Source organism: Hakea prostrata, chromosome 5 (genome assembly GCF_041222555.1).
Source record: "Hakea prostrata isolate BN-2017 chromosome 5, UWA_Hpros_2, whole genome shotgun sequence".
NCBI lineage: Eukaryota > Viridiplantae > Streptophyta > Magnoliopsida > Proteales > Proteaceae > Hakea > Hakea prostrata.
The window spans coordinates 51,083,661-51,099,866 of record NC_142604.1 but is presented as its reverse complement, the minus strand read 5'-3'; the positions used below and the strand labels follow the sequence as shown (position 1 = coordinate 51,099,866).

The following is a 16,206-nucleotide window of genomic DNA, read 5'->3' as shown; positions in this document are numbered from 1 at the left end:
GGCGAAATGTCACCATGTTGGCAAAGCCCAACGCTTCCACATAGGAGGTCAGAGTTCGAATCCCCTCGGGGCTAGGGGCGAAGCCTCGCCTATATTAATTATATAAAAAGCGCCTTGAGGATGTAGTCGTGGTGCGCCCAAGCTGGCCCGGATGAACCTCATTTCAAAAAAAAAAAATGTCACCATGTTGATGGTGTCGCCAGCCACCGACATTGTGACATAGTCCGACATTTCGGACCTTGCCCACCGGAGGCCTCATTCTACATACCCTAAATGGAGACCATTTAGTCTAAGATTCTATCTTGGTAATGATAATTTAATTAAGAAACATATTATACAAATTTATTGCCCTTTGTCGGTGTAACTACATGACCTTAACTACATGACCTCACTTCTTGTTTTTGCTCACACTTCTTGGTTCACACACTGAAAGTGAGAGTTGATACAGACCAGAGAAGAAGCGAGGTGTATTGCGATTCGAAATGCAAAGAAAATCCTGAGCTGCTGCAGCTGTTTTCTTCTTGGGTGAAAGGTACGGCCGATCCTCCTCTGATTAGAACTTTAATTATCTTTGGATCTCTCAATTCGGAGATTGCTGCCTTCAGAATCCGATATTTCGAGATTTTCTGGTTCTAAAATGATACCTAATCGTTCTTTTTTCTCTAGATCTGGTAGCTTCCGGCCAGAGAATTTAGGTCAAAATGCTCTTGCCCTGATAGGAAATCTTTGTTTTGCATTATTCGTTGTTGGGGTCTTAATTTTCACAATAATTGCTGCTACCTATCAACCTGAAGACCCTTTGTTTCATCCATCGACCAAAATCACAAATTTCCTCACTTCAACTTCAAATGCAACCTTCAAATCCGATGACACCGTCGTTAAGACTGGTGAGGATTTTATGGCTTCCAATCAAACTGCATTTGATACTTTCATTAACATCACCGATGTTCCTTCTGTTGCCGTGGAAAACCCACCTAATTGTGAGGCCGACATCGATAAACCCATCGATTGTACGGATAGGGAGATCTTTAATCTGTTGATGAAAGTTGCTATAGAACATTTTAAGGATATCCACTTCTACCGGTTTGGGAAAGCTGTTCCTGGATCAAATGAAAGCACTTGTGATATGGCATGGAGGTTTAGACCCAATCAAGGGAAAACTGCGTCCTTGTATAAGGACTACCGTAGGTTCGTTATTGCTAGGACTGAGAACTGTAGTTACACTGTGTTGGGTATTGGGGATTACCATTCTGGTGGGAATGCAAGAAAAAGGAAGAAGAACCAGAAACCTGGATTCGAGAAGCCACAGAAGCATGTGGAGAATCCGACTTCTTTTCCTGTGGTCGGAGAAGTTGTGAATGATACTCTTCCAGTGGTAGAGTCCGAGAGTTCGTTTAGTCGTGGCAAATACTTGATCTACACGGGTGGAGGAGACAGGTGCAAGAACATGAACCATTTCCTATGGAGCTTCTTGTGTGCTTTGGGTGAAGCTCAGTATTTGAATCGCACTTTAGTTATGGATTTAACTATTTGCTTAAATTCAATTTATACTTCATCCCATCAGGATGAGGAGGGGAAGGATTTCAGGTTTTACTTTGATTTTGAGCATTTGAAGGAGGCAGCATCTGTGCTAGATGAGAAACAGTTTTGGCTAGATTGGGGGAAGTGGCAGAGCAAGGATGGGTTGCGTCTATTCCTTGTGGAGGATTTTCGGGTCACACCAATGAAGATTGCTGAGGTAAATGATGCCTTAATTATGAGAAAGTTTGGATCTGTGGAGCCTGATAATTACTGGTATAGAGTTTGTGAAGGAGAGGTTGAATCTGTTATCCAACGACCATGGCACCTTGTCTGGAAATCTCGACGGTTAATGGAGATTGTGTCTGGGATTGCCTCAAGGTTAAATTGGGATTTTGACTCTGTCCATGTGGTGAGAGGGGAGAAAGCAAAGAATAAGGAACTCTGGCCAAATCTAGCCACTGATACTTCACCAGAAGCGCTTATTTCTTCTCTACAGAACAAGCTTGAAGATGGGAGGAATGTTTACATTGCCACCGATGAACCTGATACATCTGTTTTTGATCCTCTGAAGGACAAGTATGCAATTCATTTCCTTGGAGAATATAAGGATCTCTGGGATGAGAACAGCGAGTGGTATTCAGAGACCACAAAACTTAACAATGGAGTGCCAGTTGAGTTTGATGGTTACATGAGGGCATCAGTTGACACTGAAGTGTTTTTGAGGGGCAAAAAGCAGATCGAAACCTTCAACGATCTGACAAGTGACTGCAAAGATGGGATCAATACCTGCCATTCATCTGCTTGATTAGTATGTATGATGTATGAAGCTTCATCCAAGCTTTTAAGTTTTCCACTTGTTATATGTAGGTTCTCAGTGCCCATCATTCGGCAACAAATGGTGTTGCTGTTAAGTGAAAGGGTTAGCCCTTGTTAATTAGTACTGGCGTTGAGTGAAATTCTTGTTAATCATGTACTCTGTAGGACGGAATTTCTATGTTTCATGAGTTAGTTCTGTGTAGTTTTTGTTCAATGATGGAATTCTATTCTGAACTGATGCAATATCCCAATAAATAACTGTATCACTACAAAAAATCTTCCTTGTTTGCAGAAGTGTTATTGTTTGATGCCTAGGATCTTCCCTTAACAACAGTTTGTATCGGAAAAGGTTTGTGATTCTTTTTATGAATATTTTTGTCATTCATGGCTTGGTCAAATGAAGGCACTGGCCACCCTTGTGCTTAGAAATTTCTAACCCCTCTTCACTGGTGATATGAGACCGATCAGTTTGTGCAATTTTGCATGTAAAATCATTTTGAAAATTCTCACTGACAGGCTTGCAACTATTCTGCTTCTTGCTCATCTGCCGTGAAACAGACTGGCTGTTAAGGTACAAGGTGATTGGAGAAGTTCTTAATGAGATTAATGCAAATCAATTCCAGAATAGAGTAACTACAAATTAACAGTAGAGCCAGGATCACTAAGTTTTAGAAACAAATCACTCAAGGAGAAAATACTTTAAGATGGGAAGACCAGAAACTTAGAGTTTCTGGCTGGGTGCTTTGTATATGAACAATAGAATTGTTGCAGAGCTCAATATTGGGATGTCCAGACAGGTAATAGTTGGACTAATAAAGAGAGTACAGATAAAACATGGATGTCAGATAAAAGTTCTTGTAAAAGAAATCAAAAGCCGAAAGAGCAGATTTTTTTAAGCTTGTATGCAAATTTTTTCTAGATGAAGCTGGTGGTTTTCTATGAATTTTTGTACTGGGTGAAAACAGGGGTGCCTTAGATATATTTGAAGGGGAGAAATCTGAGCTGTGGTGATTGATGGTTACTAAAGAAGAGTAGAGAACATCGAATGGGCAAAAATCCAGCGGAAGCCCCCTTGGTAATTACCAAGCCTTATTGATGGTATAAATCTTTCCTCTTCATGCTGCTAGGTTAAATCTAGCATTTCATCTATGATTTCAAGATCTAGGCAGTGCTGAAACATCTTAATGTAATGGACTAGTCGGATTAAATGAAATACCACACAATTTCTCAGAATCTTTTCTCTGATATAACACACAATTCCTCCCAGTTGCTCTAACAAACAAGGTCTAATAACAATAAGATATTACTCTCAGTTGATCAAGTAGTGAGAATCTTACAAATAGGCCAAGAGATGCATCAACAAAGTCTTAAAACTGGAAAATTTTCCAACACAATGCAGATGAAATCATTTATAAATTTTCGAATTACAAACTCTTTCCTGTTTGTAATTTGTAACCCCACCCCCAGAAAACCAAAAACAGAGGAGGAATTTTGTTTATCCACTGGCCATTGAAATTTCCTATGACAATGAGACTGAATTTAGCAGCAATTTAAACCTAGACCTTTTGAAAGAATTTTCTCCTGTCAACTTATAAGACTCATGCCTTGAGGTGTGAAATCTACACCCTGTATATGATCCAGATCTGGTAGGCAGGCTCTCCCAGAGGGATAGACAAATGCTGACAGCCTAACTAGTAAGTTGGCTTCACTTTCTGCCTGATAAAGTTCAGGTTTGGAAATTATTTATTTATCACTTGGATCAAGAATCTTGCAGTCTTACACTCTTATTTCATACATAGAGAAAACAAAACTACAATGTGGTCAATGTGAACCTGATGCCAAAGGCTTCTGCACAAGTAGAGCCCAGGAGAATAAGTTTTGTACACAATCTTATGCCAGCAATTTCTGCTGAGAAGCTGTTTTGATATGAAATCAATACATTATACAATCCATCCACACTAACGAGGTTCAACAACTCACAACACACCGGAAATAACAGTAGTTTACCAAGAGAATGGTGAAGACTTCAAGATTTATATTATCAATTAGGATTTGATTCATTTGGGGCTGCTAAAGAAGTCATTGATTCCAGGCATTATCTGAGGAGGTTTGTCGCGAAGGAACTTTCTTAAACCATGTTCCGCATACTTTTCTCCTTCTGCATAGTTTCCCATCACTGCAGCAACTTTGTTCTGTTTGTTTACCCTGATTCCAACAGAAACAAAACAAATGAAATGAGAATAAAAACAGAGAATGGAACCATGAAAGTTCCATATCACAGATTCATCATGAATTATCACCAGATTTCTATGAGGACCAGCAAATCTGGGTCCTAAACAGATCATCAACTGATATAAAAGAAACAGCATCTAGATCAAAGGCATGTATTTGATTGTGAAAACCACAAATCTTATCAAATATACAGTACAGTGGTCCAACCAACTTGTCAAGATAATATAGTGCTGTGCTGTAAGAAGATATAAATATGTTCTTCAAAAAACTGATATAAAAGAAACAGCATCTAGATCAAAGGCATGTATTTTAATGGTGTCATCAAAATCAATGAACAGAACTACTACTACCAAGCCCCATGGAAGGTGAACCAGTGAACTCCAATCCTTTCTTAATCCATCAGGTTAATAAATTCAGAAAATAGTTACACCCTCATGTACCAAGCACACAATCCATCTAAAACAGAGGAATGAAGTGAAAGAATTCAGAATTCAGAATACCTGACATCAGGATTGATGAGAGCGTGACGGACCAGCGAAAACCCACAGAGGCCCACAACTAATCCAACCGCAGCAAACAGAGGATAGACCTTAACAAAATTAAGACATCAAAGTCAACTTCAGTGCATCAGTACAAGCCACAGAGAAACAGGGAGGTTATAAATCTACAAACTGGGAAACCAAAGGAAGATCCCTTCAAAGAGCTGATAGAAAAAGGTTCTTAATTGAAATCTGTCAAAGCCCAAAACCCAAAACACAAATCATAGAGAAGATGATTATAGAACGATGAAACGGAGAAAGGAAATCATCAGCGTGAAGCATAGTAAGTAGTTTACCTCAGGTCGCAACCAACGATTAGTAGCACCCATGGGAAAAGCCCCAAAACAAGTGTTAGGAGTTGCAGAATAGAGGGAACCCGCCTAGCAACACCCAATGTTCTTGCTTTTTAGCCAGAGGAGCGTGTCGTCTTCTTCTGTTTATTGTAAACTAATCTTTGCTTTCCTCCAGAACGTCTGGTTTGAAGAGTTTCATTTTAATGGAAATTTCAGTTGTTGACCAAAAAAAAACTTTTCATTTTTTTATTTATTGTGACGTGGAAGATATGGATTGGTGAATTGGACTCAGGTCGGGAATATGCAATTCCCATGCTCTTTCGGTACGATTTTTCAAAAGTAAAAACTCAACAACTCGGGTATCGCTCCGTTCCAACTCTGTGAACTCACTCGTATGGCTAATGCCTTCATCTCCACGTGTCCAATCGTAATTGTCTAGAATATATAAAAGAAAATTTTCAAAGTTTTGCCAACCGGTGAATTAGCGTTGACTCGTTGAGTTACTTTTTCTTTCTTCTTTTTTCAGTGGTTTTTATTTATATTGTTTTTTTTTGGGACGTTTCACATAAAAAGAACAATTTAATTACGGATGCTAACAAAGAAATGATTCGTCACCTTTGCTAAATAAGAGGAATGGTAAATGCCATCATTCCAAACTAAGAAGGGATTCATGTCATTTGGTAAAGAAAGATTAGTTTTCATTGAAGGAGAAACAATGTGATTTCTTGACGCTTCTAAACAATACAGTATGTAATGGGGCTCATTTGAGATCCACTAAGATTTTTATTTCTGATTTTTTTTTTCAATATTTACATATAAGACCCAATGCTACCATATTGTGGAGAAGTATATGGAGAACGCATTATTCTCCCCCCCTAATAGAGAGGTGATCCATACTAAGAAGGGAGGTAAACTGATATTTGCTTTTTTTTTATTTTATTTTTTCAAGTAAAAGATGCCTCATTAGTTCAATCCAACAGTGGTCTAGATCCTTTGTGTTCGAGCAAGGAGTGTGTACCAAGGGTAGGGCAACCAATGGCTGGTTGTAGGGACACATAGCCTTCTTAAACGCATTAGCGGACCATGGGAGTCCGATGCATGGCAACTTGGGCGACATGCTCCCGGATGCTTCTTGACCACAGACTTTAGTGGGGCCTCGATGAAAAATCGAACCCTTGTTGGGGGGGAATTAAAAAAAAAGGTCATTTTGATATGAAATTTGATGTGTGGCCTAATATAAAGCCAATAAACACATTGGGAGTATTATTGACCTAAAACATCACCTAATCTAAAGTTTATAATTAGCACATGTCTGTCGGGCATATGGCAAATCGAAGTTTGAAAAATTCATATAAACTAATGTAAATATGTAAACGGAACACAAATACACAACTAATAAATAGATGTACTAAAGTTTACAATTCATTATACAATTATGTTGAATATGGCTCATGCTTCACATATTGGAGGGACCGAGAAAGCAGAGGAAAAAAAAAAAAAGAGAAAGAAGAAAGAAAAAGAGAAGGGAAAAAAAGGGGGGAGGAACGACAAAGAAGGACCAGGGGACAAGCCCTTAAACCATGCTTCAGGCATCCAACGTAGGTACTACTCATGAAAGCTAACATTCTTTGTTGAGCATATTTTATTATACAATATAACAATACATCTTTAGAATTTCTGATGATGGTTGGGAAGGTATAGGGTCAAGTCATCACGTATGTAACTTTTTGGATATGAAAGCTAACATTTTTAATTCACAGTTTTTATGGGTGGGTCCTGTTAGTAGAGCATTAATTAATATTTAATTATTTTAGTGCAAATAAATTATGTTTGAGTCCAAAAGCAACTAATACCGTCTCCCGTAAGAAGGAAAGAGCATTTACCCCTTTTCAAGGACCTATTATTGTTAACCGGTGAGCTCTGCATAACTTACGTACATCATGCAACAAGCGTAGCCCAACTCCTCCCTCTGACCATGGCCTACACAGCATGTCCCACTGCACCATACTCTTCTTTGACTCTTCAATATTACCAACCAAATGAAGTTTTGCATCCATTTTTTTGCTTGATTGATGACCACTTTTCATGCTTCTTTTACATTAAAATTCCATGCCATTTTCAGCCTTCCTCTATCCTTTGACCCTTGCGCAGTATCTTGTGAAATCCAGTATCCTAAGAATTCTTCGCTTCACCCATAACCCTCAAATCTTTTCATAAGCACTTAAAACTATTGTAATAGAATAACGTAAAAACATAGTGAACACCCAAAATCTTCTATAGGACCTTCACTTCAGTATAAGCCACACATTCTTATTACACACAACATTTTAGTTGCCAACAATAACAAAACATGCAATCTCAGACAATAGATCAACACTTTCAAATAATTTAAGAGCACAGATTTCGACTTCTGATCTATTTACTTGGCCTTACCTGCATCTCAACTACAAGAGGTCATCTTCTGAATATTTGATGCGCAGCATCCAAAATTGCTTGCACTGGTTCTACTTTTGAATTTTTTTATGTATTTTCTTCCATTTAAATTAGTTTGAAAATGCAACCATGGAAGCAGGTAGGTGGTTTGCAAAGTTAGAAAGGTTTACTTCAAAAATACTGATTCTAGGTCCAAAGATCTAATCCCCAATCTGGATGACTAAGTAACCTTAACCATACTAAAATGTTGCACATATGAAAACATAAGTGAACCTTCTAAGTATTTTCTAAAGGAGGGTGGCATGTACACAAACATGATTAATGAAAGGCTTTGTTGCTTTTCTGCTCTACTGGAGAATTCTTGTATTTGATGTTGCCTGTGATCAAGATAGTTTGGTGTTAATCCAATCGTACCATCTTACTGTGCGAAACCCAGGTATCATTTTGTGTTATTTATTCTGACTATTCCATCGTCTTCTGCATCCATTGACAAGTAGGCCTTGATTTTTTTTTCTACAAATTCTTGTTTCATCTTGTTACACAGGTAAATCAACGACTGATAGGTTCTTTGGGGTGCTGAACTTCATGGATGCGATATTCACTTAGTTCTAGAGAAGAGAGAGTGATGACGTTCACGATGACAAATATAGAGCACATCAACTTGAGCGGTATTTTGGTTCCATCATTCAAAATTTAATGAAACGTATTTAACAGTTGGAGAGTGTTATTTACTGCATTAAGGAGACTTAACATTAGTTTATGCTCTAGAAGACCCATATGTTAAAGTTGTGAATGGATTCCTAAAGAAAGTTGAAGCTGTAAATGAGAAGTGAGTGCAGTATTGCTATGGAGAATTTTAGAATTCTCGTTAAATCACCATTCGCCTTCCGTGAGGGGTCTGTTTGATCTCTGCTCCAATCTTTCATTGCTACATTCTGTTCATGAGATATCATAATCTAATTGACATTATATACACTATGTTGATTTGCAGTTTGACTTGAAGCAAGAAGTTTCATGATTGAAGCTTTTTGTATGATTTCACATACCATATTTTTATCTGAATTTATCAAACTTATTTTCATAATACAACAAATTATGCTTAATATTTATCAAACAGTTTTTTACATGGATCAAATTTTTTTAGCGATGATCTAAGAATGGAAAATGATAACAAAAAAAGCCTAAATGGCCCGTACTAAAATGTCAAAAAAATTTGGATCAATTACAAACTATCTTCCTTTATATATTCATGCCTTTCTACTCCAAAAAATAATAATCACAAATTATTTTTGACCTTCAGTCAACTAAACCCTAGCCGAAAATGAAAGACGAAATTCGATAATGACAAAGCTAGATGAAATCGTCCTCCTCTATCTTGGATGACTTTGAGTGACAATTATTATTGCAATTAGAACAATATACATAACAACTACAAATACATCGGCAAGCATCCAATCAGGTAGAGAGTCTAGAGACGTGAAACAATTGTAGACGAAAAACTTGAATGATGGTGAAGGATTTAGTGTGTCGACGTGAAACACCACCACCACCAGTTCTTTCCTTTCTTAGGATGAAGTAATACAAGTAGAAAACGGTGAGTGCAAAGTGAAGGCCCACCCACCTTTTGCCTACGAGACTGACCCTCAGTTTTCGATTCCAAACAGGCGACAGATTTTCAAGATTTCGTCTCTATCATATCCATCTGCACACAGGCAAGAGAATCACAGAGGGAGATGCACATAATCATGTGTTGAGCGGTTGAGAATTAATAGAATCCACAAGCCTACATAGTGGAGAGGTTGTGGATTCAACCTTTTTGGCGGCATGTGTAATATCCACATATCTCCAATTTCCTATATATAAGGCGCCTTTGTTATCTAAAAAAAAATTAAAAATTAGGAGGGTTCTTATGATTTGGATGAATAACCTTTTGAGTTAAATTCTAACTCTGCCTCTTGCTTCCTTATATATATAAGGTGATTACTGATCACACTTGAACTCTTTGAAGAGACTCATAACAAGAATACTTAGTATATAGATAGGAACCACCACTTATTCTACAACCTTAAAAAAGGGAGGACTCTTCTCTAGTAACCTTGTAGAAGATTTAGGATCTGAATTTTCATCCATTGTCTAACTCTTAACTAGTGGGAGATAAAGAGTAGGAGCTTTGACAATAAATTTCCTTAATTTATGGAGGAACTTTGACATTAAATTTCCTTGATTTATGGAATTGAGAAAGTTAGTTTCCTTGATTTATTGAATTAATAAAATTAGTTAGGATAAGTTTCATCTTAATAATAGTATTTGATTTGAAAAGATTTACTTATTAGGGCCTGTTTGGTTACATGAGTCTGGAGATTTCAAATATTTAGATATTTCAAATCTATAGATTTTCAAATCTATGGAGTCATAATTTATAAAATTAAATGTTTGGTTGTGGAATGAAATCTGTGGATTCATCCTAAAAAATTATTTGATCGACGTGATTTTTATGAATATGCAAATGTATAGCTTTTTTGAAATCTCTGGATTTCACCCCTTACTCTAAAATCTACAGATTCACGTTTTTAGTGTAAAAAGGTGAATCTCTAGATCTCATCAATCTAGAGATTTTTACAACCAAACGGGTATAATTCTCAGATTCATGAATCCAGATATTTGAAATCTCTGGATTCATGTAACCAAACAGGCCCTTAATGAATATTTGAATGAAACAACTTTTCTTTTCAAATTTTTTAAAAAATTTTTATTTTTATTTTTGCAAGATAGGAGAGAGAAAATTTCACTTTCGAATTTTCCTGAAAAATAGGATCATATTTTAACATCGGACACATGTCAAGCATATAATAATGTGGATTTGAATTTTCTCTTGCACTCGCAACAAAAAAAAAAAATTAGCAACTCCTCAAGCAAATGAATGAAAACATCAGAAGGTATAGGGCATTTATTATTTTTTTTTTGAAGGTGTTGCGGATAAAATATTACTGAATTGGGTCCATCTTCAGGTCAGTCTTTAATTCCGGTCGAAGACGGCCTGACCCCACGGTCGGGTTCGGCCATCACAGTCAGGATCGGCCATCATGGTAGCGTGATGAGGAAGGAACCCTATGGTTCCAAGGATAAGCACAATCCCGAGAGATTCGGGATACATGATTGAGTTATATACGGTTACAACTACCTTGAGGAGTGGATAATCGTGTTGATCATGGTTTTGATCATGGAAACCGCTTCCACCCTCGAGAAAAGGGGAAAAACCCTACAATCGGACGGCCACCAAGAAGGATCATGAATTAATCCGACGGTCAAGGAAGGGAGGTATCCTATATAAACTAAAGCCTTATGCCCAACAGAGGTAACTGGATCGTTCCTCTTCCATTCTATCTTTCAATTAAGTTCTGCAACTCGCCAGAGCTCTATGGTGTTCCAACTACTGACCTAGCCTTCGGAGGTGGCCTCTTGACCCCAGGGTTAGGCCACGTCTAAATTTGTTTTGCAGGTCATTCATCATCGATCTAAGGGCTGAGCAGATTTTGGACGTATCAGAAGGAAAGATAGGTTTATTAAATTAATAAAGAAACATTAGAAGTTATAATCTATATATCTTGATATATGAGTTTACCCAAAAAAATGTAAGAATAATATTACATTATTTTAGAAGAAGAGCGGACTAAAATAAATTTTTTACGTGAATTACAGAGATGCTCAGGAGTGATTTTTTATATAGACAAAACAAGAATAAAAAATCATAACAAAAGGAGTCTAAACAATTTATACTAAAATATTCATGAATACATTCATGCTTCTCTATCCAAAAAGAAATAAAACACAATTTTTTTTTACCTGATTCACTAAACCCTAGACAAAAATGAAAGGCAAACCCTAGACAAAAATGAAAGGCCACATCCTGATAATGATAATGTCTGCAACTAGTAAGATAAACAGTAATCCCACTTCAAGAATCGATGTAATAGAAGTAAATTCATAATAATTGCTAATGAAATAAGTTCTAACGAGACAAGCATCCAAAAATCAAGAAAATCAAGAGACTTGAAACAATTGGAGATGGAGGATTTGATGGTGGAGATGGAAGACTTGATGGTGGAGGGTTTTGAGCAACGACTACCCTTTCTTCCTTGGTTGAAGAGGCTGAAGAAGAACAAGCGGGCGATGAAGAACACGTAGAAGCCCGTGAGTGCGGACAAAGTGAAGATCCAGCCGCCTTTGGCTTGCAAGAATGACAACCAGCTGATTCCAAACAAGCCACAGGTTACTTGTACAATATATTTGGTACCCAATGACTTGGTGCTGTGTTCTTTTGCTTTCATCTGCGCTTCATTTGCTTTCATCTCCATGGAATTGAGAAGATGATCAGAGAGAGAATCAAAGAGAGAAGATCTGATCAGAAAGAGGATAAAAGAGAAGATGAGTAGAGAGACTTTTCCAAGTTTATATATATATAGAGACCCTGTAGAGGTGAGGTGGTTCACGATGACTCATGATTTGTATCCAACGGTGCATCGTAAAATTCAAAAATTTACGAGGATTCTTAGGGTTTACCGTTTTTTAAGTTATTGTCTAACCTTAAGTCTTGCTTTTTTAGGTATTGTGAATTTGTGATCACATCTGAACTCTTCAGAAAGACGGAGAACAAAAATAAACCCTAAAAGAAAATCGAAAATTAGGTTTCGCCTGATGCCTAACTCTTTGCTAGTGGGAGATAAGAGCCATGTTTATTTGTAAATTTTTTTGATTTATTGTATTGATAAGTTTAGTTAAAAAAAAAAAAGTCTTACATTAATAATAGAATCTGATTTTAAAAAGATTTTACTTAATTTAAAATTTTATTAAGCACTCTTCTTTTACATTAGGGGGCAAAATCTAGTTTGATTTGTCTCAAGAGTTGTGCTCTAGTTTGATTTGTTTTGTATTTTTGGGTCTTTTGACCCCGTTTTGTAAACAAAAAAAAAAAAAAAAAAAAAAAAAGGGGCGAAATCTTATGATTTGCTCATTTCCTAGAGAAAATCTCCATTGAGTTAGTTACATGGACGTGTGAATAGGTTTGGTCAAATTTTTTAAATTAAATATAAATCCTCCAATAACATTTCTATTTTTTTCTCCTATTATTTATGGGTTAGTTAAGTTTAAACTAATATCACCCGTTAATTTAAATCCTCCAATAACATTCCTATTTTTTTCTCCTATTATTTATGGGTTAGTTAAGTTTAAACTAATATCACCCGTTAATTTAAATCCTCCAATAACATTCCTATTTTTTTCTCCTATTATTTATGGGTTAGTTAAGTTTAAACTAATATCACCCGTTAATTTAAATCCTCCAATAACATTCCTATTTTTTTCTCCTATTATTTATGGGTTAGTTAAGTTTAAACTAATATCACCCGTTGTCGATTCTAATTGGCGGTAAGGTAACATATTTTTCTTCTCCTCTGTTTCTTCTCTAATATAATTCTTCTACAAATTCAACACTTTCTTCTTCCTTGGTTTTTTTTCTCAAATATAGTTCTTCTACTGGTGCAACATAATTGATTTTTTAGAGAGACTTAGAAGAAAAATATTAGTTTTTGTGAAGAGATGAAATTAGAAACAAGAAAGAATCATGAGATCTAGGGAAGACAAAAATTACGACAATAGAGTTATTGCAATCAAAAGGTCCAAACTTGAACGTAGATGAAAGAATTTTCAGAGCCGATGGAGATGGAGAGGGGACAGAGGAAGAGATAGAGATGGAACAAAAAAAGAAGAAATTTAACCGTTACTCTAACCACTAGCGAGAATCTAAGTAGGTTTTTATTTTTTATTTATTTTTTAACTTTAATCGGTGATAGACGGTTATCTTAATTAACCAATAAATAATAGGAGAAAAAATAGAAATTTTATCGACAAATTTAGTTAACAGTGACGATAGAAATTAATTAACATATTCACACGTACGTTCAGCTACCTCATTCCCTTAAAATATTTAACATGGTTGAATCCCATAACTTATTGGACTCCTCGTAATATTTTCTCTTTGCAGAGGATCGAGAAGATCCAAACTTGGCAAAATCCCCTCCCCACATTGAGAGAAAAATTTCAAAAAAATTACATGATTAGCCACTTTTAGGTTTTCTTTTACAAAAATAATCACTCAATGTTTTTTTTTTTTTTTTTTTTTTTTTTTTTTTTTGTACTGATGTTTTTTTAATACTGAAAATGAAATGTCACCGGATGGGTGAAAACCCAAGACCTCCCCATGGGAATTTAAGTTTTTAACCACTCAATGATTCACTTAACAAAACTGGCTAAAACTGAGTTTGAGATTACAAAACTACATAGTTGGATACTTGATTAGTCTAATTTTAAAAAAAAAAATTCTTTTTTTTAGAGCAAATTGCATTGACACTTTAAAACACTGACACCCCACTTTATGTTTAAAAAACACAGACACCATATTCATTAAACACACTAGTCCATTATGTTAGTGAAACAATTAATTCATTGTATATTCTTTTTTAATTCCAAAAATACCCTTATCAAAATTGAGGAGAAAAAAAATAGGCCATTAGATGGTTGACATGTGTTCTATTCTCTCCTCTGCTTTCACTCTCTCCACCTTCCGCTACCATTTTCTCCTCCGTCTCCACCATTTGCACCGCTCTTCCTCTCCTCCTTACCGTTGCTTAGTCCAACTCAAAAGGGCCTTATCACAGCCACGGGACTCAACTAATGACCCTTGTTTTCATCTGTGCAGATGAAGAATCAACGGGACATCAAATATTCAACAACTTCATAGTTAATCAGCGACAGAGGTTTCAATTCAAACAAACCTCGATACTAAAAAAGGAACAGAAGCTAGTCCAGCCAACTGTATAGATTAAGTTAGCAAGATACCATTAAGAGTCTGGATTTGCAAACGCAATCGTATTCACCAATACAGGACGATGGGAACGTCTCATGAGTTTACCAGATGGGTTCTCCACTTGCCAAGCCACCTCACAGGCATGAACGATCTCATCGAATTCGACATCGATCTTTGCAGAACCTCTGATTTTCATTTGGGGTTGAACTCCCTTGTTCCAACTTCTGGCGCCCAATAAAAAAAGGGTTGCTGTTTCAATGATACCATGGATCCCACCGCAAGCATAATCGCAGGCACCGCTGCATAGCCCAAAGAAATCCTCCATCAATTGGGATGGATTGCCGTAATTGTCTTCGTGTGCTTTCAGTTTTTTGGCATATTGAAAAGAAACCCATTAATCAGTTAAAAGAAAATCCTTCTTTTATCTCATGAACAGAGTATGTAATACCTGCAATTCCAATGTCATAGCCAAACATTAAACCACCAAATGCCGCCATTATCCCGCATATAACAACATAAATTCTGGCGTGGTGCCATGAGGGTTTTTAGGGGGTTGAGGAGTCTCGTGGAGAGTGGAGAGTTGCTGAAGGAACCCATTTTAGCACCCCTCTCAAAAGAAAAGGGAAAAGAAAATCAGGGCAGAAGGAATTAATTAATGGGGTAACTAAATGAAGCAAAAATTGTTAGAAAGGGAAGAAAAAAGAGTGAAAAGAAAGTCTCACCGATGTAATATGATGGTGACCAAAGGAGGTGCCATTATCGACCGGAGCAAGAAAGAGGAGAGGAAGAGCGGTGCAGACGGGCAGAGAAAATGGGAGCCAAAGATGGAGAGAGTGAAGCAAAGGAGAGAAAGTATACGTGTCAACCATCTAATGGTCTTTTTTTTTCCTTCAATTTTGATAAGGGTATTTTTGGAATTATAAAAGAATAAACAGTGAATTAATGGTTTTACTAACAAAATGAACTAGTGTGTTTAATGAATAGGGTGTCTGTGTTTTTTAAACATAAAGTGGGGTGTCTGTGTTTTTTAAACATAAAGTGGGGTGTCAGTGTTTTAAAGCCTCCATTTTGGGGTGCCAGTGCAATTTGCTCTTTTTTTTTAAGATAGCGGAGAGAAAATTTTATTTTCAAAATTTTCCAGAATCTTGTTTTTAGATCAAACGCATGTCAAGCATCCAACTATGTGGACCCATGCTTGGAAATTTTAATAACTCTTCAAGCTAGTGAATGAAAATAGACCACAATATTTGCAATCAACCTGGTATTCTTTGCTAGTTGATCAACGATTATATTGATCCGCCCAGAAATATAAGAGATTTCCGATTAACAAGTATGTCCTCAAATGCTTAATGTCTTCAATTATGGGCAAGGGCTTTTCAAGAAGGAGACTATTAGGCTATTAAAAACATATTTGCCCGTTTTGAATGTTAGAAATAAATTTGAAAACATTATCGAATTCTTTGGTGAGTCATTTCTTTTTTGTAAGCTTTCCTAAATCAAAATAGAAAAT

General features: G+C 36.5%; 2 protein-coding genes across 2 annotated transcripts; one reads left to right on the top strand and one right to left on the bottom strand.

The window, feature by feature from the left end:
* The first annotated feature begins 395 nt into the window (after positions 1-395).
* Positions 396-3,737, top strand: LOC149016428 (uncharacterized). Its single transcript, XM_089154551.1, has one exon. It carries the CDS (start codon positions 638-640, stop codon positions 2,324-2,326), a length of 1,689 nt encoding a protein of 562 aa, XP_089010677.1. The 5' UTR covers positions 396-637; the 3' UTR covers positions 2,327-3,737.
* Positions 3,738-4,378: 641 nt separating this feature from the next.
* LOC149016427 (uncharacterized) lies at positions 4,379-5,587 on the bottom strand. The gene is made up of 3 exons (XM_089154552.1): positions 5,405-5,587; positions 5,070-5,158; positions 4,379-4,542 (listed from the first exon to the last, which is right to left on the bottom strand). The coding sequence occupies exons 1-3, from the start codon at positions 5,435-5,437 to the stop codon at positions 4,395-4,397; spliced, it is 270 nt and encodes an 89-aa protein (XP_089010678.1). The 5' UTR covers positions 5,438-5,587; the 3' UTR covers positions 4,379-4,394.
* Between the last annotated feature and the right edge of the window lie 10,619 nt (positions 5,588-16,206).